The sequence below is a fragment of the Podarcis muralis genome, chromosome 13 (genome assembly GCF_964188315.1).
Source record: "Podarcis muralis chromosome 13, rPodMur119.hap1.1, whole genome shotgun sequence".
Lineage (NCBI taxonomy): Eukaryota > Metazoa > Chordata > Lepidosauria > Squamata > Lacertidae > Podarcis > Podarcis muralis.
Genome location: NC_135667.1, coordinates 18587259 through 18614225, shown reverse-complemented (window position 1 = coordinate 18614225; position 26967 = coordinate 18587259). Strand labels below are relative to the sequence as shown.

General features: G+C 45.3%; 1 protein-coding gene and 1 long non-coding RNA gene across 2 annotated transcripts in view; one reads left to right on the top strand and one right to left on the bottom strand.

The window, feature by feature from the left end:
* Positions 1-25026, top strand: CACNG8 (calcium voltage-gated channel auxiliary subunit gamma 8). The gene is made up of 5 exons (XM_028702656.2): positions 1-369; positions 8772-10106; positions 15061-15144; positions 21522-21662; positions 22446-25026. Exons 2-5 carry the CDS (start codon positions 9884-9886, stop codon positions 23087-23089), a joined length of 1092 nt encoding a protein of 363 aa, XP_028558489.1. The 5' UTR covers positions 1-369; positions 8772-9883; the 3' UTR covers positions 23090-25026.
* LOC114581932 (uncharacterized) overlaps positions 1-26967 on the bottom strand; it is a 44498-nt gene that overhangs the window by 11930 nt on the left and 5601 nt on the right. The window contains exon 2 of the long non-coding RNA XR_003703416.2: positions 3101-3134. This is a non-coding gene — a long non-coding RNA (uncharacterized LOC114581932). The remainder of the gene's footprint in view (positions 1-3100; positions 3135-26967) is intronic.

Below are 26967 nucleotides of genomic sequence, written 5' to 3'. Positions count from 1 at the left end.
CACACACACACACACACACACAATGCCTAACAACGCTCTGGCATCACACAGCCCCCCCATCCTCCCCTCCCCTACATACACACATCCCAACCCCATATGCCTCTCCGTTCCTTTAACCAGCCTCTTTCGCTTGCTGCTTCTTTTTTTCCTTCGTCCAATGGTTTCTCCCAATGACATAATAACAGCATGCTAGCATCTCTCTCCTATACAGCAAAATACCCCTCGATATAAAACGCCATTTCGCAGAATCTTCTCTGGCTGGTGCCACCAACAACCCACTGCTAGGTGGGGGGACAAAAAGAGAAGCCGTCTCTCACCACCCCCAGCGTGTGACACCTTTGGAAAACAGACCCCCCTTTTTTTTGCAAGGTAAGCCTGCTAGCACTCTCTCTCTTTCTTTCTCTCTCTCTCTCTCTCTCTCTCTCTCTCTCTCTCTCTCTCTCTCTCTTGTCTGTCTGTCTGTCTGTCTCTCTCAATATTCCCCCCTTGTTCTGCAAAAGATATATGTGCAAGACATTCAGGAGCTGGGGGTGGTGGTGGTGGAATATGCCTGTGATTTACAAGAGAAGGATTTTACAACTGTGTCATGATTCTCTCTCATGCACCAAGGAATAAATCCACAACTCCCCAGTTGCTAGAATGAATTTCTGGTCCTCCCAGGCACTGCCTTTTCCCTCTTCGCTTCAGGTGATGTCCACCTCCGGACTGCCTTTGCTAAAGCATATATGCAACAGATCTACTGGAATAAATTTCCCTTGGCACCATACTTTTGTGTCCCTCTCCTGTGGATTTCTTTCTTTTGGTGAATTTCCCTCCACGTTTACTGCTTGCACACACAGGCTTGCATGTGGAAGAGGGGGAAATAAGACACTGAAGGTGGGTTTGAATTGTATACCAGCCAGGTTTTTTGCATTGCATTTCCCCCCTCTTTTATTTTCTTACACTTCCCCCCTTCCCCCTGTTTTGGGAGACAAGGAAAAAAACATACACATGTTGGGAATGGCAGCATGGCTTGAGAATACCGGGGAGGGGGGGGCGGACGAGGGGAGGCTGGTTGAAATTTCCAGCGATGCTGGGGTTTTTTGGCCTTACTGAAAAGAACTGCCGATTGGGAGCAGCTGTTGAATGAATGGGAAATTCAGCAGGGAGGGCTTGGAGGAAATCAAGCAAAGGAAGAGATGCCCATGTCAGTGTTAGGTTGAACTGTGCACGGCGCTGCCACTCAGGTGCCAGCTCTTCCCGGCATTTTGCATTGAGGCTTCGAACCAGCCATGCCTTTAATAAGAAGATGGGGGGGGAAGGTACCATCACCGCAGACCACCTTTCCAAGAGTTTGGCTGCAAAGGTTAAGGCCTTATTCTGCAAAAGGGGGGCTACGCACACCCCAACAAAATGCCAATGTTTGTCTGGCTTTCCAGGGTTCAGATCCATCTCCCATCTGGCCATTTGCCACTGACAAGAGAGATTTTCTTGTTAGAAGAATCACCAGAATATTGGGCGCGGGGGGCACAACCTCTGAAAATGCAAAGCATCAAAGTCCCTGTAAAATAAGGAGAGGGGTTTTGATGGTGGGACGTGGGGAGCCCTTCCTGGCTTTTATTCCTGGGACTCCTGGGTTCTGCATAAAGGAAGTCAAGTCCTGTGGCTTACAACAGGGAGTGTTGCCATGCTGAAAGGCAGAACTCCTTGGAAAGAAAGGGTTATACAGATTTACATTAGGTTAAGATGGCGGGGGTGGGGGGGTGGGGAGTCTCCAGGGTCCTATGTGAGAGGGGAGCTGTAACTAGCAGGTAAAGAAACCTACCTACCAGTACTTCTAGAGTCTATCTGGGTGCTTGATTGTCCAGTCTAGAGGGCCTTGGATTCAGAACCAGCTGTATAATATGGGTCTCAGTCCTCAGCATTTCTGAGCTTGCATAGTCTTCAAAGTGGCAGTTGGAAGTGGCTTTTGACTAGAGATTTTGAACCTGCTGATACAGTTGACTCTGGGCAGGAAGAAACAGAGAAGAGCTGGGGCGGGGGGGCGGGGGTCATGTGCAAGACCTTTTGACTGAGAAAGGCGTTTAGAGCATCACCTTGAATAAGGAGAACTGCGTTGCATTTGCTTATCAGAGGTCTTGGGGGTGGTTGTTTTGAAACCCTAGTTCAGTTTCTCAATTCCCGTTGTAGTTACAGTATTTGTTTTACTCTGATAGTGTGCTTTACTATGATTCCGCTGTATTATATGGGGCTATGGGGTCACTGTAAGCAGCCCAAGTAAAGCAGATTATATATTACCATACTACTGCTATTATTATTATTATTATTATTATTATTATTATTATTATTATTATCATTAATGATGGCTGGGCACATGGTACAAGAGAAACCTCCATCAATGAAAAGGATACAGAAAACTGATGGATGTTACTTAGGCTCCTATTAGGATAATAAGGTCAAGTCTTTCTGTATCTTGTTCAACTCTTAACTCAACCATCTTTCACCATAAACTTATTCTACCAACCCATCTACTAGTTAACCAGTTGATCTTTAAACATAACATCCTATGAATTAAAACATTCTACCCCTCTTTCCATTAGCACCCCTAGTGTCTGTCCTAGAAGTATCCATTCATCTCCCTGTGTCTATCCAGCCATTCCAAAACCTACACTCCATCCATTCATAAACCCTCACCAGCCAGTCGACCTACCTCACTTTCCCTCCTCCATCTATTCATTCACCTAACTACCTACACCCAGACATATACTCATTCATTCATTCATTCATTCATCCCCAAATGAGCCATCTGCCCATCAAATTCCTCCTGCGTCCAAGGCTCTCTAAACCAGATGTAAATTTTCCTTTCTTTATTTTTCTTTAGCTATCTCAAGCAAAGTTCTTACCTAGCAAACAAAATGGCTGAATGAGTCGCATGATGAGACAGCTGAAAGAACTGAACAAAAGCAAACTCCCCCCCCCCCCCCAAAAAAAGGAAATTCAGATGGGTTTGACCATATCGGTCAGGTCATATAGTGTCAAGCAGATGCTATCAGGCAAGTGAGACAAAAGATGGCAAAGAAAAAAACATCTTGAACACACTAGTCAGAAAGTAAAAACTCACCAGAAACAGTGCAGGTATCAATATTCAGCACAATCTGGAAAAGGAAAGAAAAAAGAAAAGATCTATTTACCCAGCTAGCTATCATAGCTGTGAAAAATTAACCAGACCATTCCTGAAGCCTTTCCATGTTTCAGTTATCTACCATGGTAAAGCACACTCCTTATTTTACAAATTTGGCTCCAAGGTCACTGAAGATGGCATTGCCTATCTATCTGCATCTCCACTATTCTCTAGGCCTCAAGGCAGCTAGTGGCGGGGGGTGGGGGGTGGAGTTAAAGCTCTCACCAATATTTTATAAATGGTATCCATGGATACTGTTAGGATAGATTGCTTCCCACCCATCAAGGGCACTCTAGCAAGAGAATAGGCACTGCTGGCTTGGGGGCTATAAGCTACCACTCTTTGGATTCAGTAGTTGTGCAGCAGAGAACCATAGACTCAAACAGCAGGAGAGGTCCTTCGAGACAGGAGGACGCCTGGGTTCTCTCCGTCAGGGCTGCAGCGAGCTTGGTGTAGTTTTCAGAAAATATTGGCTAGTGGAGGCCGTCAAGGCTTCCAGAATTTTTAGAAAAGGAATGAGGCACAGAGAGCAAAAGAGGCTTTCAAGCTCCGACAGCCATGTCCCACCACCTCTGCCAGAGGCCTGCTGCCTCTGAATACCAGTTGCTAGGAATCACAGGTAGGCAGAGTTGCGGTTGCGCTTGAGTCCAGCTTGCAGGTTTCCCATCTGGTCAGCCGCTGTGAGAACAGGATGCTGGACAAGATGAGCCACTGGCTGATTCAGCAGGCCCATCTTATCTTATATAAGACCAGGATCCAATTTCACTTACTTGAGGCGCTTCCAGACTTATCCCTATTTCCAGGTGGGATTCAGCCATGTACCGGCAAATCCAGGTAGCACAATTATTGCTGATTGCAAGATCTTGTGCAACAAACCCCCTTCCCCAAAGATCGGGCTTTTTGCAGTAAGGAAGGTGATCAGGAAATACAGTGGAAAAGGTGAGATAACCTTTGCTTTGACTCGTCATCCAACTCCACCCCCCCCCCAAAAAAAATATCTGAATGAATGCTCATTAAGTAGCCAACATCTTCTGTCTCCCTGCAGAGAAATCAGGATGAATGCTCAATAAACAGGTTATCTGGAAGCACCATGTCCCAGTGAATTCAATGGGGCTTACTTCTAAGCAGACATGAATAGGATTGTGTAACCAGTTTATTATTATTGCTTGCTTGCTTGCTTGCTTGCTTGCTTGCTTGCTTGCTTGCTTGTCTGCTTATTATTCTCTTTTATTATTCTTATTCTCCTGTATAGTAGTTAATTTCTAACCATGTACACCCGACTGCTACTGGGGCAGAGAACACTGAAGCTCACATTCCCAATCAGTCTGTTTCTCTGGTGCTCTTATTATCATCCATCTTCACTTGGGAACTGTATCTTGCAGTCTTCTGAATGTCTGGGATGGGGGCGGAATATTTTGGGACTGGGTGAGAGACAGGGTGTGATAAAGAGATGTAGATGTGGGAAATCTGGAGAATAAGAATCCCGGATTCTCTGCAATGGAAAGGAGCACCCAGCCAATCAATAAGGCTGTCAAACCAGGTACAAGATGACCCCAATATTAAGTTAAGTCTCTGTCAGCCAAAATTAGTATTTATAGGAGGCCAAAAACAGCAAAGAAAAACACACCTGGGCGCTGATTTCATAAGTGACACGTACTGTATATTGGTGCTCGAATCTTGCAAATGTGTAATTCAAATGAAAAACTAGGTTGGCTAAACTCAGCATTTGTCTGGCACTGTGTACACAGCATGCCTTGAAATCATATACAAAACTCATTCCCACCCTCACAAAAGAACCTTGGGAACTGTAGTTTGTAGTGGGTGCTGGGAATAGCAGTTCTGTAGTAGGATAAATAAATAACACATCCTAAAGACACTGCAGTCTATGCTGTCCCTCATTCCGAGAAGTTCGAACCCTGGGTAAGCACTTGGAACCCCTAGAAACATAATTGGTTTTTAAAATTAAATTATCTGCTCTTATTTTATCTGTAAACCACCTTGAGGGGGAAAGTTGGGATATAAATAAATATATAACAATACTGATAAGGTATTATGTGTATGCATCCTGGGGGTGGCTCTCCACTTTTCTGTCTGCCATTAAAATATACGCAAGGCAAGTGCTTTTTTTCTTAAAAAAATGTTTAGGCGTATTCTCATTTTCCTACTCATATTGAAATACTGCCCCTCAATGAGGCCAAACTTAGATTCACAAAATGTTTAGGGGTATGCGTCCCCCCCAGAAAAAAATAGCACTACTCTAGGCATTTCAGATTTAAATGTGTTCCCATTGCTACTTGTGAAATTTTGACGGGTCTGGGCAAAACTCCACAGTGGTTGGCAGGGCTGGAGATTTGGGCTTGTCCGAGGAAGAACCCAAAGTAAGAACTGCAAGGTATACAAGGGTGGAATATATTGCTTTCCCCTTTTCTGTTTGGTTGGCAACGTTACTAAATCTGCGCAAAAGCTAAAACAAGATGCCTCATATTCTATGTTTGGGATCACTCTTCTCTTTTGGTAAATTCTGAATTCCATACAGTTAAAGCACACGCTTTCCCCGAAATAATCCTGGGAACCTCACAGAGCTACAATCCCCAGCACCCTTAGCAAATTATAGTTGCCAGGATTCTTTGTAGGAGAAGAATATGCTTTACATATATGGTGTGTAGCCTTAGGCTACTTCTGTACAGTTGGCTTGCAAGACCTTAGATCTCATCTGTTTAGTACTTCAGCTTCATAAATGTGTGGCCTATTTGCAAATTTGCTGATACCTTCTGTATAATTACAGGTGGAGCCAGATGATCACTTACCACCCAGGGCCCAAGTTCTTGCCAATAACTGCTTTTTAGTCATCCCCTTAAACTTTGTTAACTGGGCCTTCCAGGATACTGAGGGTGTGGAGGCGGGTGTGGGAATAAACCGAAGAAAGAAGGAAAGATGAAAGAGAAAGGCTGGGTGCTATGCTGTAAAGGAATTAAGAAAATAAGCCAAGTTTTGTTTAAAACCTGCATGGTGTATCCTCACACAGTAGTCGCTTCCAGACAATCTGTTTATTGAGCACGCACCTTGATCTATTTGCACAAAGTTGATGGGGACGTCAGATGACATTTGCTATTTATTGAGCATTCATTCAGTTTGTCTGCATAGAGGTTAGATGTCGTTGCATCAAGCAAATGTTATCCCACACTTTCCGGTGCAGACATTTTCTTTATTGCAATAAAATGTGGTTTGGGGGGAAGCAGGTTTGTTTCACAGGAGCACCAAGTCATCTTTCATGCTGCAACCTGAATTGGTCAGTATGTTGACTGAACCCCTCTTGAAATCAGCAATAGTCTCGAAGGGTGCAATGTGTTGATGAGGCACAGTGGAACAGCAATCTTCATACAAAACTAACAAGGATACGGGTCCGCTTCAAATTTGTATCAATTCTATACCTGCTTAACATTCATGGCTTCCCCCAAAGGATCCTGGGAATTTTAGTTTGGCGACAGGGGCAGAGTATTCTGTTTGAGATCTCACAGACTCCTAAGGTCCAGGCTTGCAGAAAGGGAATGACTGTGAAACCAGTTCACACCTGTGGTGTAGATTATGTACTAAGTACTTAAAGTTGAAATAAGCTTAAATTTCTGCAGAAGCCACAGACCTCTTCTCTGAAATCCAATCCCTGCCCCTTCTGATTCATAGGGGCTTGCTATGACAATTCAATGGTTGCGAATTCGGCACATGATCAGAGGCAGTCTCTTGTGCCTGGTCACCCAGCAAGTGAAGAAATAAATGGTCCCACCTGGTGTGTTATATATTTTTTTGTTTTATTCCATTGACAAATGGTGGCTTGGGTATGCACTGCATAAACGTAGCTGGAAAAATATAATTATGTTCCCTTGCAATTGGCCAACCTGCAATTGATAGAAAGGACTCTAATTGGTAGTCCTGCGTATTCGGTGGTGAAGGATCTTCATTATGCACATGCTAGACAGAGAAGCACCCTTTTAGTGTTGCTTTATGTTTCTTGGCTTAACGCCTGAAAAGGAGTTTGCATGTTTAAGCCATCTCTCAAACTAATCTGCATATTTCCCCATAAAAATCAGTGTGGCTGTGGGCATATTTCCCACAAACAGATGTATATGCAGTATGAGGGAAGCAGTTATTCATGTGACACACACACACACACGCCAATTTGCAATTAGAAATCCTGTGGCGGAGTTTGGGCTTTCAAATTTCAGCAACGTCTTGTGCAACGCCAAAATTCAGTGCCTCCCCGGCCTCTTGCCTTCTGTTGTAAGTCACTGTCGCAGGGGACCCTGCGGCCCCCTCTCGGCCTGGCACCCAGCGCAGGCGAACTGATCACGCTCCCCTAAATCCACCTCTGAGATATGGAACCACCCAGAAGGAAGTTTGCCTCTTCACCTGCTCTCTGTGGGCCAAATTAGACATGGGCTGCGAATATACCACACAGTTAAAGCACATGCCCCCACCTGCATATAATCCTGGGAACTGTACTTTCTTGAGGGTGCTGGGAATTATAGCTCTGTGAGGGGGAACTTGCAGTTCACACTATTCTTGGCATGTGTGTGCTTTAAATGCATGTGTCTACGCAGCCATGGTGATAGGGACTGTAAGTGCATCTTCCTTTCACAGCAGATTCTATACGAAGCACAGAAAAATCCTGATTATGGGGATGACTGCAGCGGCGGAGCAAGTCAATTGGGCATCTCAGGCAGTGTGCGTGCCCTGCGCCCAGGGGTGGGGCCAGCCACGTGTGGGGCAGGGTGAGCCGGGGCAGGACGCTCCACGGGGCCTCCGAGGAGTCTGTCTGCCTCCTCCCACTCAGCCGCCCTACAGCTGAGGGGGAGACAGCGGGTGGACCGTTTGGGGCAGCGTGGAGCCTGCGGGCGCCCAAGCCACCGCATCACTCCCAGGAGAGACGCTTGGCTCGGGCACGCTGCAGGCCCCGTGGTGAGTGCTGCCCAGCATTTTGTCACCCCCCTCAGTAGTGACACCCGGGGCGGCCACCCCCACCGCACCCTCTTTCCTCCACCCCGGATGACTGCAAAGCTATTTTATTCTTGAAAGAAAGTAAAATACAAGTCTGAGAAGAACCCATCAGAGGGCAACTAGCCTATGGTGCTGAGGGAAAGTACATGTTTGTGAAGGAAGGACACAGAGCTGGGAAATTCGGTCTTGAATTATTTTAAGCACCACCTCATCAAACTATATACTGTTGTTTAAATTAATAATGTCTTGTTATCAAATGCCTTTAATAGCTTTGACTAATGGCTGAGGCCCTTTTCATTGCCTTTTGCTGTTTACAGGTGCCTACATTATTTTTACACTCAATTTCTCCTGCTTCTGCAGTTGTTGCTGGTTTTGATATTGTAAACCACCAAGTCCACTAGCAATAAGGATAGGAGTGCAAATCACTAGATGAACTATTGATTTATTTAATGAATAATAATTTATAAAATAAATAAATAAATAGTTTATCTGAGGACCAGAATACCTGCAATGAACATCAAGGTATCAGGGATTGGGCTAAAAACTTCCCCCCTCTGCATGTCTTTACTCAATTCCTTCTTCTTTTTCTGTCTCTCTTCATTTCCTCCCCTTTGCCCAGAAATCATTAAGTCACACAGCTAGTTGGCTCCATGTCAAGCTGAGTCAGAGAGATCAAGCGATCCACATAAACCGACGTGTGCCTCAAACTGAAGAGCAGAAGCTGAAACTCAAAGTCTCCCAAACTCAGAGAAACCCAAAAGGAAGAAACAGAGGACAAGCACATTTAAAAAAAGGAAGTCAAGTAAACTTGGCATAAAGAAACGGGAAACATTTCTAGGCTTCCCTGAAACTTGCTGAAGCTGCATATTAAGAAGAAACAGAATTTTACAACAATATATATTTGAAAGTCCAAGAAGAAGAAGAAGAAGAAGAAGAACCTAGAGGCGATCCAGATTTCCCCCAGAAATCTCTAGTAGCTCTCCAGTTGTAATTTAGTACACCTCCAGAAAGGCTCTTGCAAGCTCCCAGAAAATCTCCAGTAGGTACCTAGATATTCCATAGTAGCCTTCCAGTACTCCACCAATAGGCATCTAGATGCAATCCAGATGAAGCCTCCCAGAGGTTTTTCTACCTGCTCTTCAGGATTTGCACAACAGTGATCCAGAAACTCTTCAGTTATCCTCCCCTGGCTATTTCCAACTGCTACCCAAGCCTTCATCTTCTGACTGTGGCCTCCAGAGAACTTGTCTGACAGATCTCCAGAATTTCCTCAGAAACCATCCATAAAATTCCCAGCTATTCTCCAAAAATTATCGCACCTTCTCTGGAAACTTATCTTGAAGTCCAACTAGATAATCTACAGAATATCTGAAGAGAGCACTTTCAAGAGAATCTAATAGTCAAAAGCAATTCAGAAGGAGCTCTGCTTGTGTTCTTCACAGGATTCCCTAGGGTTTTGCAACAGTTGTAGGACAACCTTCCCAGCCCATCTTATATCCCAATTTCTTCTACACAGTGAACTTGGTGAAAGACAATAGTCCCCTGGTGCCATTTTCCAAAAGCTCTTGTGCTTTTAGATTCTGCCCACTGGAAGAGGAAGCCGACCACAACAGACAAGGCACTCATCACCTGCTTCCTTGAAAGCATCACCACCGCTATTTTCCTTCACCACTCCCCGTTTTCTTTCTTGCCGCCAAGCTGGAGTCACTTAAACGCTGGAATGAGGAGAGGATGGTCTGGTGTGAGAAAGGTGTCCAGATTCTGCTCACCACTGTGGGGGCCTTTGCAGCCTTTGGCCTCATGATCATCGCCATTGGCACAGATTACTGGCTGTATGCCCGTGCCTTCATCTGCAATACCACCAACATATCTACTGAGGAAACCCCACAGAAAGACAAGAAAGATCCTGGAGGGCTCACCCATTCAGGCCTCTGGAGGATATGCTGCTTAGAAGGTGAGGGGCGCAGTCCAAACGTTGTTAATCCATTCAATAAAGTTCTGGGATAGGATTCAGGGGCGGCCACTGGCCAGGAATCTGAACACCCTCTCTGGAAAAGCAAGTTTAGGGGGGGGGGGACACTGGAAAATAAGGAGAGGGAGACAGGAGAATTGTAGGACAGTACACCAAGCTGGAGCAAATAATAACAAAGAAGCGACAAGGAAGAAGCCATTAGTGTACGATTCATCTAGCATGAGAAAAGGCTGGAAGAAGAGGAAATGAAACTAGTGGAAAGAACTCCAGAGAAAAGTACAGTGGTGCCCCGCAAGACGAATGCCTCGCAAGACGAAAAACCCGCTAGACGAAAGGGTTTTCCGTTTTTGTGTTGCTTCGCAAGACGATTTTCCCTATGGGCTTGCTTCGCAAGACGAAAACGTCTTGCGAGTCTTGCGATTTTTTTCGCTCCCCCCCCCTTTTTCTAAGCCACTAAGCTGCTAATAGCCTTTTAGCCGCTAAGCCGCTAAGCCTTTAATAGCCGCTAAACCGCTAATAGCGCTAATCCGCTAAGCCGCTAATAGGGTTGCTTCGCAAGACGAAAAAACCGCTAGACGAAGAGACTCGCGGAACGGATTATTTTCGTCTTGCGAGGCACCACTGTATTGGGCCTAGGTCCTAAGGCATAAATCTTTGTAGTTCAGTGCTGATTAAAAATGAAGGGCATCTACACACAAGGGCGGTTTAGTACTGCTGAGGCACTGCTTTCCCCCACTTAGCATGAAAGAAAATTCAGGTGGTGGTTCTGCTCATGGCTAAGATTGTTGCAAAATGTTATGTAAGCTTGATTCAGCAGACACCCCCTGCAACTTTACTTGGAAGCTTCCTGCATCGCAGGGGGTTGGACTAGATGACCCTAAGGGTACCTTCCAACTCTTCTATGATTCTCCTTGCAGCTTCTACCTCTAATTGCTTCCTATGTAATGTGTCAGCAGTATTAGCTATGAATCCTCTTAATTGCTCTTAATTAGTGAGTTCCTACCCTGTGGGGTGGGAGGGTTTGATTACTGATTTCCCTCATTATTTTGTCTTCCGTATTGTAAAATAAAGTTATTTCACAATAAGAAAAGAGGAAGAAAATATGAGAGGATACCAGTCATCAACACCCCCCCTCCCCCGGCATTTACGGGGAATAGAAGCTGGCTAATTACAGGGCAATTCACCAGCCATGCTGAATGGGAAGCAATTAAGAGGCAGAAGCCACAAGACAGACGCTTCTAACTAAAGGCACAGTAGCTCAGAAAAGTTTAATGGTTTCCTGCTCCACACCAGACAGGCTGACGCAGCAGTTTTATTGCATAAATGAATAGAAATAATACAAATCGGTTCTGAAGAAAACACTGGAATGCAACAAGCTGGCAATAATATCTGGATTCTCTGTAAAACACAATGGAGACAAAGGATGACAATTCCAAACTTAAGCTGCAAGCTTGGCAGCAACCCAATATCCAATAGTATGGCCTAGCAGCTGTTGACTGAGAGATTCAGTTGATGAGACAGGATGAGAGGAAGGCAGCTGGAGCAGCAATGAAAGAATCTGTCTATATAGATATATTCTAAAAGCCAGCCACCAACATTCCACCCCACCGCCCCACCATTCAGCCACACTTGTGCCCAAGAAACAGAATACACAATGGAGCAAGGAGTAGGCTTGATTCTTAATGGGTGGGGTCACCAGAGGCAGGGAACAGGGTTAGTCCCTAATCTGGAGTGTGCCCCTTTGCTTTCTCCTATGTAACTGGGAAAGCATGCCATCTTACAAAAGAAAACCTAAGCACTGTCCTTGGAGATACAGCTGCAGTGAGGGGGAAAACCTGCCCTATCTCTCCTCCCCCATGTGGCCCTTGCAGTCTATAAACCCACCACAATCCTGCCTGGGCAGGCCACCAACAGCAATCAAGTACATATTGTTGCTGTTATGAAGCTCTCTCCTTGCTCTAGAATTCCTCACTCTACCCACATAACAGTAAACAGGCTGCCATGTTGCCCACACAAGGCTCAGTCAAAGATCCCAGGTTCTCACCAAAAAAAAGGAAGCCTTTAAACGCTCAGAGGTCTGCAGGTGCTTGCGCCCCCTGCCCTCTTCCTCCTGCTCATGCTGCCACACCCCACAGAGCAAAATTAGGGTCCTTCCACACTAGCTGCTTCCCTCACCTGCTGTGGCCCTAAATAAGCCTCTGAAGCCCTGTTCGTACTGAGAGGAAATCCCTTGTTGGTGCTCTGGTTTTATAGAGTCACGGCTTGTGGTGATAGCTCTGACCCTAAACAGAATCATTGATAGCTCAGTGGATTAGAGCATGGTGTTGATATACCGAGGTTGCAGGTTCAATCCCCATATGGGATAACTGCATATTCCTGCATTGAATATGCAGGCATAGATCAGGCATAGGCAAACTTGGCCCTCTAGATGTTTTGGGACTACAACTCCCATCATCCCTACCTAACAGGACCAGTGGTCAAGGATGATGGGAGTTGTAGTCCTAAAAACATCTGGAGGGCCGAGTTTGCCTATGCCTGGACTAGATTATCCTCAGGGTCCCTTCCAGCTCACCAGATCCACTTGGGACCCACCTGGCATGGCCTACAATCTGTGATGCACATGGTGACAGAGTTGGTGAAGCCCCTCAGCTCTGCATGACTTGCCCCTGCATTCCTTCATTACACTGTCACTACCTACCACTCGTACCTGAATTCCAGAGACCTTTCAGAAAGGTTGGAATGATGCAGATTATCAGCTCCAGAGACGGAGACTAATTTCAGCCCCCGTCCTTTTCCTCATCAAGCTGCTCATTAGCAAGATTTTTGCCTGCATTGGCTTCCTACGCTTCCATCATTACATGGCCAGCAGCTAAGGATGGATGAAACTGTCCAATTTGGGCTCTCTCTGTTTCTCATTTCTACAGTCTTAAATTCAGTTTCTGCATCAACCTGAATATATTTTTTAGTCCTCATGGGGGGGGGGGGAATTGTCAGCTTCAATTTGCACATTTCTCCTAAAATAGTTATTTTTGGATGCATTTTTGTCTAATACACATATTTGTACAAGCTATTTCCCCCTAATATAATGCATTTTTTGTTTGCCATATATGCTTTTTGTGCATGTTGTGTGGAACAGCATTGCAAAATTCAGAGAAATGTACATTTCAAAGAGTAATTGCCTTTTGGTTCACTGGGTAGTTTCTCGGCAAAACAGAAACAAAATTGATTTTTTTCTTTTACCCCTACTTGCAACGCAGTCCCTTCCTTCCCTCGTTACTTTTTAAACAGGCTGTCATTCACCTTTTCCTGGGCTGTTTTTTTAATGTTCATTCCTTTTTTGCTTTTCTTTTTTTGCACTAAAGCACAAGAATTTTAAAAATAAAATTAAAAAGAGACAAACACCCAAACTCCTGCTGATGCAACCATGCTGCACCAGGCTTTTGCCTTTTCCATGGGGAATGGGCACTGTGAGATTGTTAAGAGAAACATAGCACTAAATTCAGTGCCATTTAAATGTGACATCATAGTGATAGGCCTGCTTCTATCTGACTGAATGCCTCTGCAGCACAGGACAACAAGGCCTGGTGTAGAAAGGAGAACAGGCAGGGTCAGTGGAGGAGCGATGGGTGTTGTGGCCCAAAACATATGGAGACCACCAGGTCTGGTGAAGGCTGACATCAGAAGGGTCCTGATGGACCACAGAACCATTTAACACAGCATCCTGCTTCCCATAGCAACCAAGCAGACAGCTCAGAAAAGCCCAAAAGCAGAACACAAAGATAATAGCCCTCCCTACCTTTACCCTAGTGAATGGCACACGTAAATATGACTATTTTATTTAGTCATTGTGGCTGGATAGCCATTGATAGAAAAAGAAAAGAAGAGTTTGGATTTGATATCCCACTTTATTACTACCCGAAGGAGTCTCAAAGCGGCTCACAATCTCCTTTCCCTTCCTCCCCCACAACAAACTTTCTGTGAGGTGAGTGGGGCTGAGAGACTTCAGAGAAGTGTGACTAGCCCAAGGTCACCCAGCAGCTGCACGTGGAGGAGCAGGGAAGTGAACCCGGTTCACCAGATTACGAGTCTACCGCTCTTAACCACTACACCACACTGGCTCTGTCACCTGTGAAAGTATGCATCCCTTCTTAAATCCACCCAAGACACTGACCATCACCACATCTTGAGAATGAAATGGAGACTCGCCCTGTGCCTTAGACACCGTTCCCGAATGAACTGGCAACCACCATATAGGTCAGGCTTCCTCAACCTCGGCCCTCCAGATGTTTTGAGACCACGATTCCCATCATCCCTGACCACTGGTCCTGCTAGCTAGGGATCATGGGAGTTGTAGGCCAAAAACATCTGGACGGCCAAGGTTGAGGAAGCCTGGTATAGGTCTTACAACTAGCCAGTCATAACTCAGCTTACTGGGGGACTACCAGAGCAATGTTGGTGACTATGGTAACCTACCACTCTAGGCCAGAAGAAGGTCCCCAGTGCCCCTAGGTGCTCTAGGTGGCTTCTTGGGAAGGGCAATAGCTCAGTGGTGCATCGGCCTTACGCTCAGAAAGTCCTAGGTTCAATTCCTGGCATCTCCAAATAGGACTAAGAAAAACTGGTCTGAAACCCTGACCAGCATATACAATACCGAGCTAGATGGATTTGTTGTCTGACTCAGTAGAAGGCAGTTTCTTCTGTTCCTATGAGGTAGCGCTTAATAGTGGTTGGGCCTGCCTTGAGAAATGGGGCTTGGCAGACTGCGCTGAGATTTTGTAAGAGCTTGGGATTTGGTAGGGAACATTGTGTGTCACGGAAAATCCAACGAAGTTGGAGCCAATTACCAGGAGATGCATCAAAAAACGCTGCTCTGAGCTCAAGCCGCATTCACAGAACTGCTTTGAATGCTGGTCATCTCTGTCTCCCTCTGCTCTAGGGCTAAAGCGAGGGGTGTGCGTGAAAATCAACCATTTTCCAGAGGACACAGACTACGATCACGACAGCGCGGAATACCTCCTACGTACGTATAAATAGGGGGCTTATTCATTCCCCTGCCTTGGCCTCGGCAGTAATGTGTCTCTACTGTTCTCCGTTACCAGGGGAAACAGAGTTTGAATACCACTGAATCTCAGTGTCAGAGGTTGCTGGGGCTGAGATACAGAAGCCGCCCTCAAGATTTAGCTGGAGATGGACAGCAACTCCTACGTATCAAAGGGGGGGGGAGTGCATCAAATATTGTGGTTTCCGGGAGGGGGGGAGTTACTGCACTGCAAAAGGGATGGAGTTGCTCCTCAGTGCCATGGATTCCTTTGAGTCTGCCATGTTGCAGAGAAGGAGTTCACTCATCGTTTCTTCATGCTGGGGATTACTGACAAGTTATAAAGAGGCAGCGGCAGGGTAGATGCAGCTGTGTCAGAAATGCCAAGGATTCCCCATCAGTTCTGCTGAGTGGCTTCTTGCACCCCACCCCACCCCTGCCAGGTAAATACCAAATGCAGGGCTGGAATCATCATTACACTGACTACTCTCTGGGGTAGAGGTTCCAGCCAAATTAGGGCTCTGCAGTGATTTAATTGCCTTGAATTTGCAAAAGCAACTGCAAAAAAAAAAAAAAGTATTCTTCCCTGCCCTGAATATCATTTAATTTTTTTCATGAAACTTTCTTAAGGAAAGGGCGGGGTGCTCCCTGGATTCACATATGTAGGTAAATTTAAATGCAAACTGCCTGGTCAGAAGGAGATGAGAGAGAGAGAGAAAGAGAGAGAGAGAGAGAGAGAGAGAGAGAGAGAGAGAAATGCCTGTGTGCTTGCATATAAGTAACATTAGCCCTCGGGAGGTCATTCATGTAAAAGGATTAGACATTCATGGGGGAATGGTATTAACCATGACAGCTAACTGCATCCTCCATATTCAGAAGCAATACAGCTCGGATTACCAGGCGCTTGGAGCATGTGGCCATAGATAGTTATCTCCTTGTTTCTGTTTATTTATGTATTTATTTTTATTTAATTAATTTATACCCCTTTTGCCAAACCAACTTTCCAAAGTGACTTATATTCAAAGAACAATAATTATAACAATAACATACAGTATTAGAAATCAAGTAGAGCACAAAAATAGAAAAACATGGCAGCATTCAAAACCAGCAAAACGCAGTGCTGTCAATCATATTCAAGCACTGTCTAAAAGTGGGAAGGGAAGGAGCTTGTTAGACCTTCCCTGTGAGAGAATGCCACAACAGTGGTGCTGCGGCTGAGAAGGCTTTGTCCGTGACACCCACCAATCAAATAATTTCTAATGGTGCGCCAGCGAGCAAAGTCTCCCTTGCTGATCTAAGCCTAGACAAGTCCATATGGGCAAATATAAAGATAATCTTTAAGGCCCTAAATGTTCTGAGACCAAGCTATTAATCAGCACTTTAAACTGATCCTTGAACACTGATTGAAAACCACTGTGTTTGAGGTCACATAAGTTGCATATGATTCAACTGCATTGCTCCTACCAAGTATCCTGGCAACTGGGTTTTATACCAATTCCAAGATGCACTGTTCTCCTGTAGAGAACAATGGAACAGGCCAGTCTGTATGTAACTAGTGCATGGGAAACGGAGGCCAGATCCACCTCCTCTCAGTAGGGACACAGCTTGCAAACCAGCCAAACAGGTGAAAAGAGTTTCTGGTGACAGACATCCAATTGGATCTAGGAGTAATCTCAGGCTGTGGATTTTATTTTTCAGGCAGGGGCAGTGGCAGCAGCCAGGGGGCGGGGGATAGTCCCATTCCAAAGCAGGCTACAGCCTCCATCCAGATGAGATTTCCAGGGGCATCTCATTGGCCACTGCTGGAGACACAATACTGACCTCAGGTCCTAATCCAAATTGTACCTTTGACACCAAAGAGTGCCTTTGATACCTGAGGTGTATGTTTTCAAGGCCCATCCTATTCTTGTATTCTGTTTTACCTGTTTTTAATTCTGAATTCTAAATTGTTGTAACCCACTATGGGACCTGCTGGTGAAGGGCAGGTAATAAATTTAATAACCACCACCATAATAATAACAACAACAACAACAACAACAACAACAACAACAACAACAATAAGAAAACACATATGGAAGATCTTATTCAGAGACCTCCTGTATCTCACCTCCTCTGACCCAAAGCCAGCTAGCAAGGCTAGTTCAGTACATGAAAGCTTTGGTTCAAACAGCACACTTATGGTACACTTTTGGGGATGACAAAAGTTGGTGCAGATATTTGTCCAGAATAATGTCGCCCCTAAACACTAACCTGGACAGCAAGTCTCTTGCCGTGGTGAGAGGGAGGTGGGGGAGAAAGAGCCTTCAGGCCAGTGATGGGTACAAATATCCCATGTACATTTCTAGGACCGGGTGCTCAAAGGCAAAGCCTTGTTGCCCAACATGGGTATTCTTCATGACCAAAGCATTTTTGGAGACGCTTCTCTATCTGCAAGCCAATGTCATCTTAATAGTTTTACTACTTTTTACTCTCGTTGTTTCAATTAAAGATTAGCCAAGAATTTATGAATGACAATCTTTTCTGCCAGGTGCTCTTAACAGTTCCTTCTTCTCAGAAGTCCTCACCTTTCCCTTAAACAGCTCCATCAGGCCTGTGCCTACAGATGATTTAAAATAAATAAATAAATAGATACTTATTTTAAAATAATATCCTGATATTTTTCAAAGGGAAAGAGGAGCAGCCATTTCACATTCCCCTTTAACCAAAAACAATGCAAGACAGATTTGCCTTCTTCCTTTCCAATGCCTGTAACAGCTGAGACACAGAAGCTCACATTTTGGAACTGACATTAGCCCTGGCGGCAAGAGAGTTCTCTTGGTTGTCCCTCTGAAAGTCCATTCTGATTTGACATGAGTTAGGATGGAGTCACTTGCGCATAAGTAAATCTACTCTTCTACTCTGAAAAAAATTCTCATATGCTGCTCCCTGTCTCTCTTAATCAGAGGCAGTGCCTTCTTTTTTCTGGACCTTATCACTGTTAAACTGCTGCCCCTATTCCAGTGGCGCGGTTAGGTAATTTTAGACTTTGGACTTACGACTTCCCTCTCTATATAGGTGTATTACTTCACAGTGACCTGGTTCACATAACACTAAGCTGTGGCTTGTTTAACAAACCATGAGTTATCCACAATTTGTCCCAAAGATGGTCAAACAAACCATGGCTTGTTCCCCCCAAATTTGGTTTGTTTCCCAATTACTCTGGTTTGGTAGTTTGGTGAGCATCTGGAGTGCAGGGGCCAAACAAACCATGGAAAAGTGTCACAGTTAAAACAAAGCAGGGTTTGTATACCAACCACAAACTATACAAACCGTGCAGGGGCGGAGCTAGCTGCCCCGAAACCCAGGGCAGCACGGGGGTGGGGCTAGCCGTCCGCCTGGTGAGCATGGGGGGGGTGCCGCTAGCCGCCTGCACGATAAACATTGGGAGGGGTGTTGCTAGCCGTCTGCGCAGCGAACGTCCAGGGGCGCTGCCCATGCAGCGAGCGTGGGGTGGGGTTGGCACGGCGATGTCAACCGCCCTCGCGGCTGACATCCGGTGCGCACCGCACCTCCCGCACCCGCCTTCCTCCACCAGTGAAACCATGGCCCAAAACCCCCCACATTGTTCAGTCACTGTGACACTGTTTGAACATAATGCTAAGCCATGGTTTAACAAAACATAGTTAAATAGACTGCGGCTTAGCATTATGTGTGAACCAGGCCAATGTGGTATGCCAGCCCTTCTGTGTTTGGGATTCCCTCTAATTCTGCTGAGTGGGGCCCTAAATGACTGATCTAGCTTTTGAGGATGCCTAAAGTATGTGTGAAATATACTAATATTGTTCATCAAGGTTCGTCTCCCTCCTGAGGCCCCCATGACATTTAAATATCTGAGTGAGGGGTAAGATACATTTTGTCTCTAGCAGGCAAGCACATACTCTCCCAACAATTTTCACAGACAAAAATAGGGACATGCTTATTACACCCCAGCTCTCATACCAAGGATAGCTGTCTGAGCCACCCTCCCTCCCATTACAACATTGCTGAAAGCCCTGGTCATTGACTTGCTTACTTTAATCATTTACTTGCCTGCCCCTTAACACAGATTTAATAGCTGGGAGACTGCTTGCTCACTTGGTTAAAGCTAGGGATTTTTAAAAAACTAAGTGATGCACAAACAATTGAAACGGAATAAACCTATATGAATAATAATAATAATTGTCATAACAATAAGTTACCAACATTTCAAAATATACCTCAGCAGCTGCAGTGTGTGGAACAGCTGGCTGTACACTGCATCGTACCCTTGTATGCATGCACATGCATTGAAAAGCAACAAGATGTGTTCACTGTTCAGTCTGACATGAAACCTCTAGAGATTCCAGGAAGAGAGCAGAATTCCAAAGGCTGACAGTTCTCACACTCTCAGAAACCAACAAGACATCCCCAAGAGGCCAAAAAGGAAAATAAAGAAAAAGGATGGAAGGAATGAAAAGATTGTGATTTGTGAGGGATAAGTACAAAACAAAACCAAAAAATCAGGGATGACCTATGGCAAATAAGAACAACTAGAGTATCTGGAAATATATAAATGTCTGTGCATGACCACTAAGGCACCATGTAGTGCACAGCCTGCCCCTTCTCATGCTGCAGTTTAAGAGCTCTGACTTTAAAATAAATGCAGAACACAGGAGGTGGAGTAGAGCCTTCATCAACATATATTAAAGGGGCTCAGAGTGCTGAGGCGGTAAATCTTTCTATGAGAATCAGAGTGTTACAAGCGTGCCCTTTACATTTTCACTCGTGAAATGTTGGCAGGTATGCAAGGTCTGGTTCCAGTGGGCTTTGATTGTTGCTTTTCTTTGTGGGACAGGATGATTTATTAAAAATGGCCACATGCTAAGGGAACGCCAGGAGGGAAGGAGTGTGGGGAATGGATTCAGGGAATGTGATTGGACAGTCAAGTGTTCTCTGTGCAACTCTAAGAGGTGGCTCAAGCCTATTTATTTATATTCAAGTTATATACCACCCTTTATCCAAAGATCCCAGGGCGGTGTACAACGTTAAGAACATAATTTTTGCAGCAGAATAATAACAACATAATACATAGCATAATAATAAAACAATCAGGCAATAGATTTTTAATGGCCAAAGGCCTGGGTAAAAAGGAATGCCTAAAGATATGTAATGATGGTGCCAGGCGAGCCTCTCTGGGGAGAGCATTCCACAGATGGAGAGCCACCACAGAAAAGGCCCATTCTCATGTTGCCACCCTCCAAACATTTTGGGGGGGGAGGACATAGAGGAGGGCCTTGGATGACAGGTGCAGGATCTGGGCCAGCCTGTACCTTCAGGTATTGAGGTCCTGAAGAATGGGCCCAAAAACTGTCAGCAAGTGCAGCCGATCCAAGATCAGTGTTATATGTTCAAATCGTCTTGTTCTGGTGAGCAACCTGGTTGTTGAATTTTGCACTAGCTGAAGTTTCCAAACCACCTTCAGAGGCAGCCCTATGTATAACACACTGCAGTAATCCAACCTAGAGGTTACTGGAGCATAGGCCACAGAAGTTAGTCTACCACTGTCCAGATAGGGGCGTAATTGGGCCACCAGACGAAGGCACTCCACACCACCGAGGCTACATGGCAGTGACGGTAATGGATCCAGGAGCACCCCAAAGCTACATACTTGCTCCTTAAAAGGGAATGTAACCCCCTCAAGGTCAGGCAGTCTCCCATCCATCAAGTCTAGGAAACCACCCACTAACAGTGCCTTTGTCTTATCCGGATAGAGCTTCAGTTTACTGGCTCTCATCCAGTCCATTACTGTGGCAAGGCACTGGTCCAAGGTGAATTACAAAAATTTCAACCTCTCCTTCCAAAGTGTTGTGGGGGAGATAATTAATATGAACAGCATCTTTAACCTTTCGACAGGAAACATTTCCCACATCAGTTTCCAACAGCTTCTCCAGCCCACACACAGGCACACAGGGTGTGTCATAGCTCAGTAGCCACAAGTCATCAATGCTGTGTTACAACCAATAAAACCAGGCAGGTAAATGAAGTTGGCTCTAGAGAGGCTGTGGATTGATTTGGGCATTACTTATGTAAAGCAAACTATCGGCAGAATCTTGTAGCGTTGACCTTGCTGGATTCCACCATTTCAGAGTGAAGGTACAGACTGCACCATCAAATACTTCTTTCCCTCTAGATTTTTTCTGAAGACATCCTGTATGCATAGAAAACTTGCATGTCAGGATGAGGAGGGCTGGTTCAGAACACACCCTGAGAGATTAGTTCTCTCTGTGGAGAGAGCTCTGCTCTCAGAAATATATTATTTCCTGCATTCTAATCTCCTCCAACCTACCTTCCCCTCCCCACAGGTGTGGTACGAGCCTCAAGCATCTTCCCCATTCTAAGTGCAATCTTGCTATTGCTGGGAGGGTTCTGCGTGGCTGCCAGCCGTGTCTACAAGTCCAAGCGCAACATCATCCTAGGTGCCGGCATTCTATTTGTTGCTGCAGGTGAGTGGGGGTAAACAATCCCTCTCTGGTTCTCTAGTGTAGTTCCATGTGTGTGTCTATTCAGTGGTCAGTTCACACACACAACAGAGAGAGAGAGAGAGAGAGAGAGAGAGACAGACAGACAGACAGACAGACAGACAGACAACAGACAGACAGACAGAGATCCACCAAAAACTTTATCCCCCAGTCTATAGCTGTGTATACTCTCCCATTTGCTTTGCATCCAGGTGTTCCCAACACTGCTTTGGGAAGAGCACATGATGTAAGCCACAATCTGTATCAATTCTTCCATTTCTTATGAAATGCTGCATTTCAGTGCATTCCCCCCCCCCCTCAAACCAGTTTCAATTTGAATTGGTGAAAAGAACAACCTAGCTGTGTTTTAAGCTGGATATGTGTACACAGCTTATTTCTCTGCCAATCTATCACCCTTCCTTTATCACTTCATGCATGCATCTACAACTTCACAACTATTTACCTCAACCTTCTTACCCATTCCCTCATCTTTCCTTTCTCTTCCTGCTTATCCTACCAGAGGCGGATTTAGGGCAGTGCAGCTACAGTGTCTCAGCGTCTCAACATATAGGGCAGCTGTGTACGGAGCCAGGAGCTCCCAGTTCGAGCCTTGACAACTCCTGACGTATCCATTCACTGCCACCATTTCCCCTCCTGCTTTCATCTTTCTCTAACCCATATCCATATGCAGTGAGTCATCTGCCTTCTCTACCTGCCCACCCCACAGCCTCCCTCATTTCACTGTTCTTTATTTCCACAACTCCTCAGGCCTCAGTAACATCATTGGTGTCATCGTCTACATCTCAGCCAATGCCGGAGACCCTGGCACAAAACGCGATGACGAGAAGAAGAGCTACTACTCCTATGGCTGGTCCTTTTATTTTGGTGGCCTTTCCTTCATCCTGGCCGAGATGATTGGAGTCCTGGCCGTCAACATATACATTGAGAAGAACCGGGAAGCCCATTGCAAGAGCCGCACGGAGCTGCTGAAAAACCCATCTTCCTCGTCGTCGGCCATCTTGCGCCTGCCCAGCTACCGTTTCCGATACCGCCGCCGGTCACGCTCCAGCTCCCGCTCCACCGAGCCATCGCAGTCTCGAGAAACCTCGCCGGTGGGCCTCAAAGGCTTCCCTTCCACTGACATCTCCATGTACACACTATCGAGGGACCCCTCCAAAGCCAACGTCAGCTCGCTCTACGGCGGTGCCAGCGAAACGGCATCGACGGGCGCGGCTGCGTCGGGCGCAACTGGCAGTGGCGGTGGGTTCTTGCAGCTGCACAACACCTTCCCCAAGGACCCTGGTGTCACCGTCACAGTGACTGGGCCTGGTGTAGCAGGGGCGACTGGCACCCTGGGCAAAGACACCTCCTCCAACACCAACACGCTCAACAGGAAGACAACGCCAGTGTAGGGACGGAGTTAAGGGAGGAGGGGGCATAGGGAGGAGGAAAGAGGAAGAGAAGACACAGCTCAGAGAGTAGGTTGGGAGAGTCAGAAAGTTGCAAAGCGAGAAAACAATCCATCCATGCATTTCCTCCCCCCCCCCCCCTTCCCTCATCCATCCGTGAACTCGCATTGCTTTCCTTTTTTCTAACCCGCCAACAGAACCCAAATTCACACCTCACACCTTGGGGGAGGGCAAAGTAGCGGAGGAGTATGTTCACCAGGGGGCTTTCCTACAGCTTAAGAGACACTTAAACCAAACATCATTGCCCTTTCAAAACAGGCACCTCAAGGAAAACCTAGATGGACTTTTCCCCACCCCACATTGGGATGGAGAAGAGGGGATGCTGTTGTGTCTTAGAGGTGCTTGAGGAAGGAGGATAGTTTTCCTTGCCGACTTGGTTAAGATCTCTAATGGGCAGCCAGATTCAGAATCTGAAAGGGACGTGCATTTGTGTGTATATGTTTTGAAGACCCTGGCTCCTCCACTCGTAAGCCTCTTACAAGATGGCTTCCACAGCGTACTGTGCCAAATTTGGGGCTGCAGTGTGGATCAAGAGGGTGTTTTGTTCCTCAGCGGGTATAAGGGAACCCTCTCTTCTCCTTCACTGCAGCTTAATTAAGGGCTGACAAAAAAGTTTGTGCCAAAACACAGTGCCAGAATTTATTTATTTTTTAAGGGCGGGGAAGGTGTTTTAAAATCCAAAAGGACCGACTGCCCCCTGGTGGCTTTTAGAAGTATTTCTAATCCACTAGGCTTTGCTTCAATCTCCTTCTAGTCCATGTATGGCTGTAGTATTTTTCAGTTTCCAGCCCATCTCTAACACTGAGCCATAGCTCTTCCTGAGATGAAGAGGTCTCTGGGGAGGAGAGGGCCCCTGCTATTTATACAGGCACCCCTTGCCCATTGAAATGATAATCAACCAGTCATTATTGACTTTATTTGTTTGTCTCGTCCATTTAATAGATAGATAGATAGACCCCCTTTTTTAATCTTCTTTTCGATATTGGGAAGAAGAACTTTTAAAATGAAACAAGAAGTAAAAATAGAAATGGATTACACTTCTGCTCATCCCTACCTACCCCCCACCCCCAATTCAGCATCCTAGGGAGAATTTTTACATGTATTATAAATATATAAATAGATAGATATAGATAGATAGATAGATATAAACAACAACAACAAAACCACACATATATATGAGAAGATGAACAAAATGATTGTGAAGTTTCTTAGGACTTGGTTGATTTACGTTGGTTGTTTTGGTTTTTTTTAAACAACAGTGGGATTACTATTTCCCCAGCAGAACTTGTGCCAACTGGCAAGCAATCGGTTTTACAATCCTGGTATCCTGATCCTGAACCATGCTCGACTTTGCTCCCCCCTTCTGCATGCAGAAACGGGTCTGCAGATCCTCACTGCCGATCCGGATGGATTTCCTTTTTGACCGGGTGCCGCAAGATCCCAAGTGGCCCAATGTATAATGTATACCCCTTTCCATCTCCTTAGGAAACATAATCTCCCAGAAACTAGTTTTACCGACTGCTTTTCTCGGGGGTTAGACTCACATATCCTGCATCTGCAGCAAGAGCCGAAGGGGAGACTGTAACTACAGTGCCAGGTTAATTAAGGCCTACTCTGGCAGCAGGGGTTTCAGAACAGAACCACACTATTTATTTTTATAGCGACCCTAAAACATGGACTCAGGGAAGAGTTACAATAAATAGATGTTAACAAAATGGATATATTTCACCATTAATGGGGAAGGAGGAGGGGAAGGGGAAGAGAAGGCAGAAATGAAAAACTAAATGTAAAAAATGACAAGACAGGCCACCCGATTTCCACTTCTCTTTCTCCATGAATAAAACTATGGAACAGAATGTCTCACATTCGGCAAATATATATGTTAAAATAAAACTCTAACCAAATTGTATAACCAAACCAAAATGACTTTGGAAAGGGTGGTGCAGACTATTGCCACCTTAAACGCACTTACTAGGAAGGTAAGCACAATGAGAAGCAGTAGGACTTCGTTCTGATCAAGCATGCTTACTGTCTGGCTGATAAACCAGCTGACATAAAATTCAGGTGAAGAATTTTGGTTTGAAATTCTCCGACTGAAGAATTAAGGGTCAACCTATGAAGAATTCAAGGATCCCTGAATACAGCATGGTTTGATTTAGCCTTATTGTCAAAGAGAATATGTTAAAACTTCAAAACAATTAAGTGCTTGGGTAATAGAAATATTGCTTGGTAAGAGGTTTGTCAGAGACTACACTCTCGTCTTTCAGTAGCTAATCTTATGGGAAAGCCATGTCTGAAAAACAGTTAGAAACTGTGATTGTCTCTTTACTGTTTCTTCCTGCCTTTTAAGAAGTAGTATTCCCCCCCCCTCATTTGTTTAAATGAAAGTGTATAGTTTTTTTCGGAGGGGGGGCCGCTTAGAATTGTGTAAGGAGGTGGGCTTTTTTCCTTTTTTGTGGTAATGTGAGAGGATGAACAATTTAAAATTTGAGAGGAAAAGTGTACGTTTTAAAATGTGCAATGAGAAAGAAAACCTTTCAGTGGAAAAGCCTCACCTGTTCTAAGTTTTTTCTGTATAAAAGTGGGTTTCATATTAAAAAAGAGACAAAAATACAAGAACATTTTTTTTTTTCCAGAAGGGAAAAACCCACTTGATTGTGCTACTTACTGGTGAATAAAGCAAGAGGAAGGGGGGGAAACAATACAAATAAAAACAACAGTCTGTCTGTCATAACAACAACAACAACAAAATGCATGGATTTTTACTGGAATCTACCTTTCAAATAAAGTCCTATGAAAATATGTCCAGGGGAGGTTGTTACTGAGGGGAAGGGACACAGCCAAAATGACTTATGTCGCAAAAGGAGGCATTGCTCCCTTACTATTAACTACAGAGCTGCTTTCTAGAGGAGATCATAGACACACGGGCTGCATATGCCCCAAGCATTTAAAGTACATGGCTTCCCCAAAAGATCACTGGGAACTATAGTTTACCCACCACAGAGCTACAATTCCCAGCACCCTTAACAGTTCCTGGGGTTCTTTGGTGGGGGAATCATGTGTGTTAAATATATTAGCCCCACTGTTCATCAAGTCTGGGGATTTTGAAAAGGGTGACCCTCTCCTTGCACTAGAGTAGGGACGAGGAATCTGTGGCCCTCTAGATACTGTTGGGCTCAGCCAGCATGTCCAATGGCGACTGCAGTCCAGCAACACCTGGAGATTCTTTGGTAGGGTGAGTGGCTGCGCAGACAGCTAGCTCATAGGCAGCTCTCGGTCTCTCCCACTCTGTGGTCTGTATTTCCTTTGGGTGCCATCTCTTCCTTATGTTTGGCAACAAGCTCACTGTCAGGACATGTTTGAACTGTGGGAGAAAAGGAAAGAGGAGCACTAATTCAAGGTTTCAGGCAGGAATCTTTCCCCAATTCTACCTGGAGACACCAGGGATTGAACCTGCGACCTCCTGCATGCAAAGCAGATGTTCTACCGCTGAGCTTCGGCCTTCCCCTCTGACTGGCAGTGGCTCTCCAGCGGAGACAATTCACACCACTTGCTGCTGCAGGCAGTCATAGGGATGGGGCCTGATGCCTTCTGCAGTCAAAGCGTGTGTTCCCTGCTCCTGAGCTAGAACTCGCTAGCAGCCCCATGCTCGGCATTGTTTGGGAATTTGAAAAAACAAAATAATAATAATCCAATTTTGAAAACGATGGTTAACGTCGGGGCAGTTTCCTGAAAGATTCAAAATGGCACCCAGTTGTATCCAAACATAGAGGAAACCAGCTCCGTGATCTCTGGAACTATGATGCAAAATTGGTTAGCAT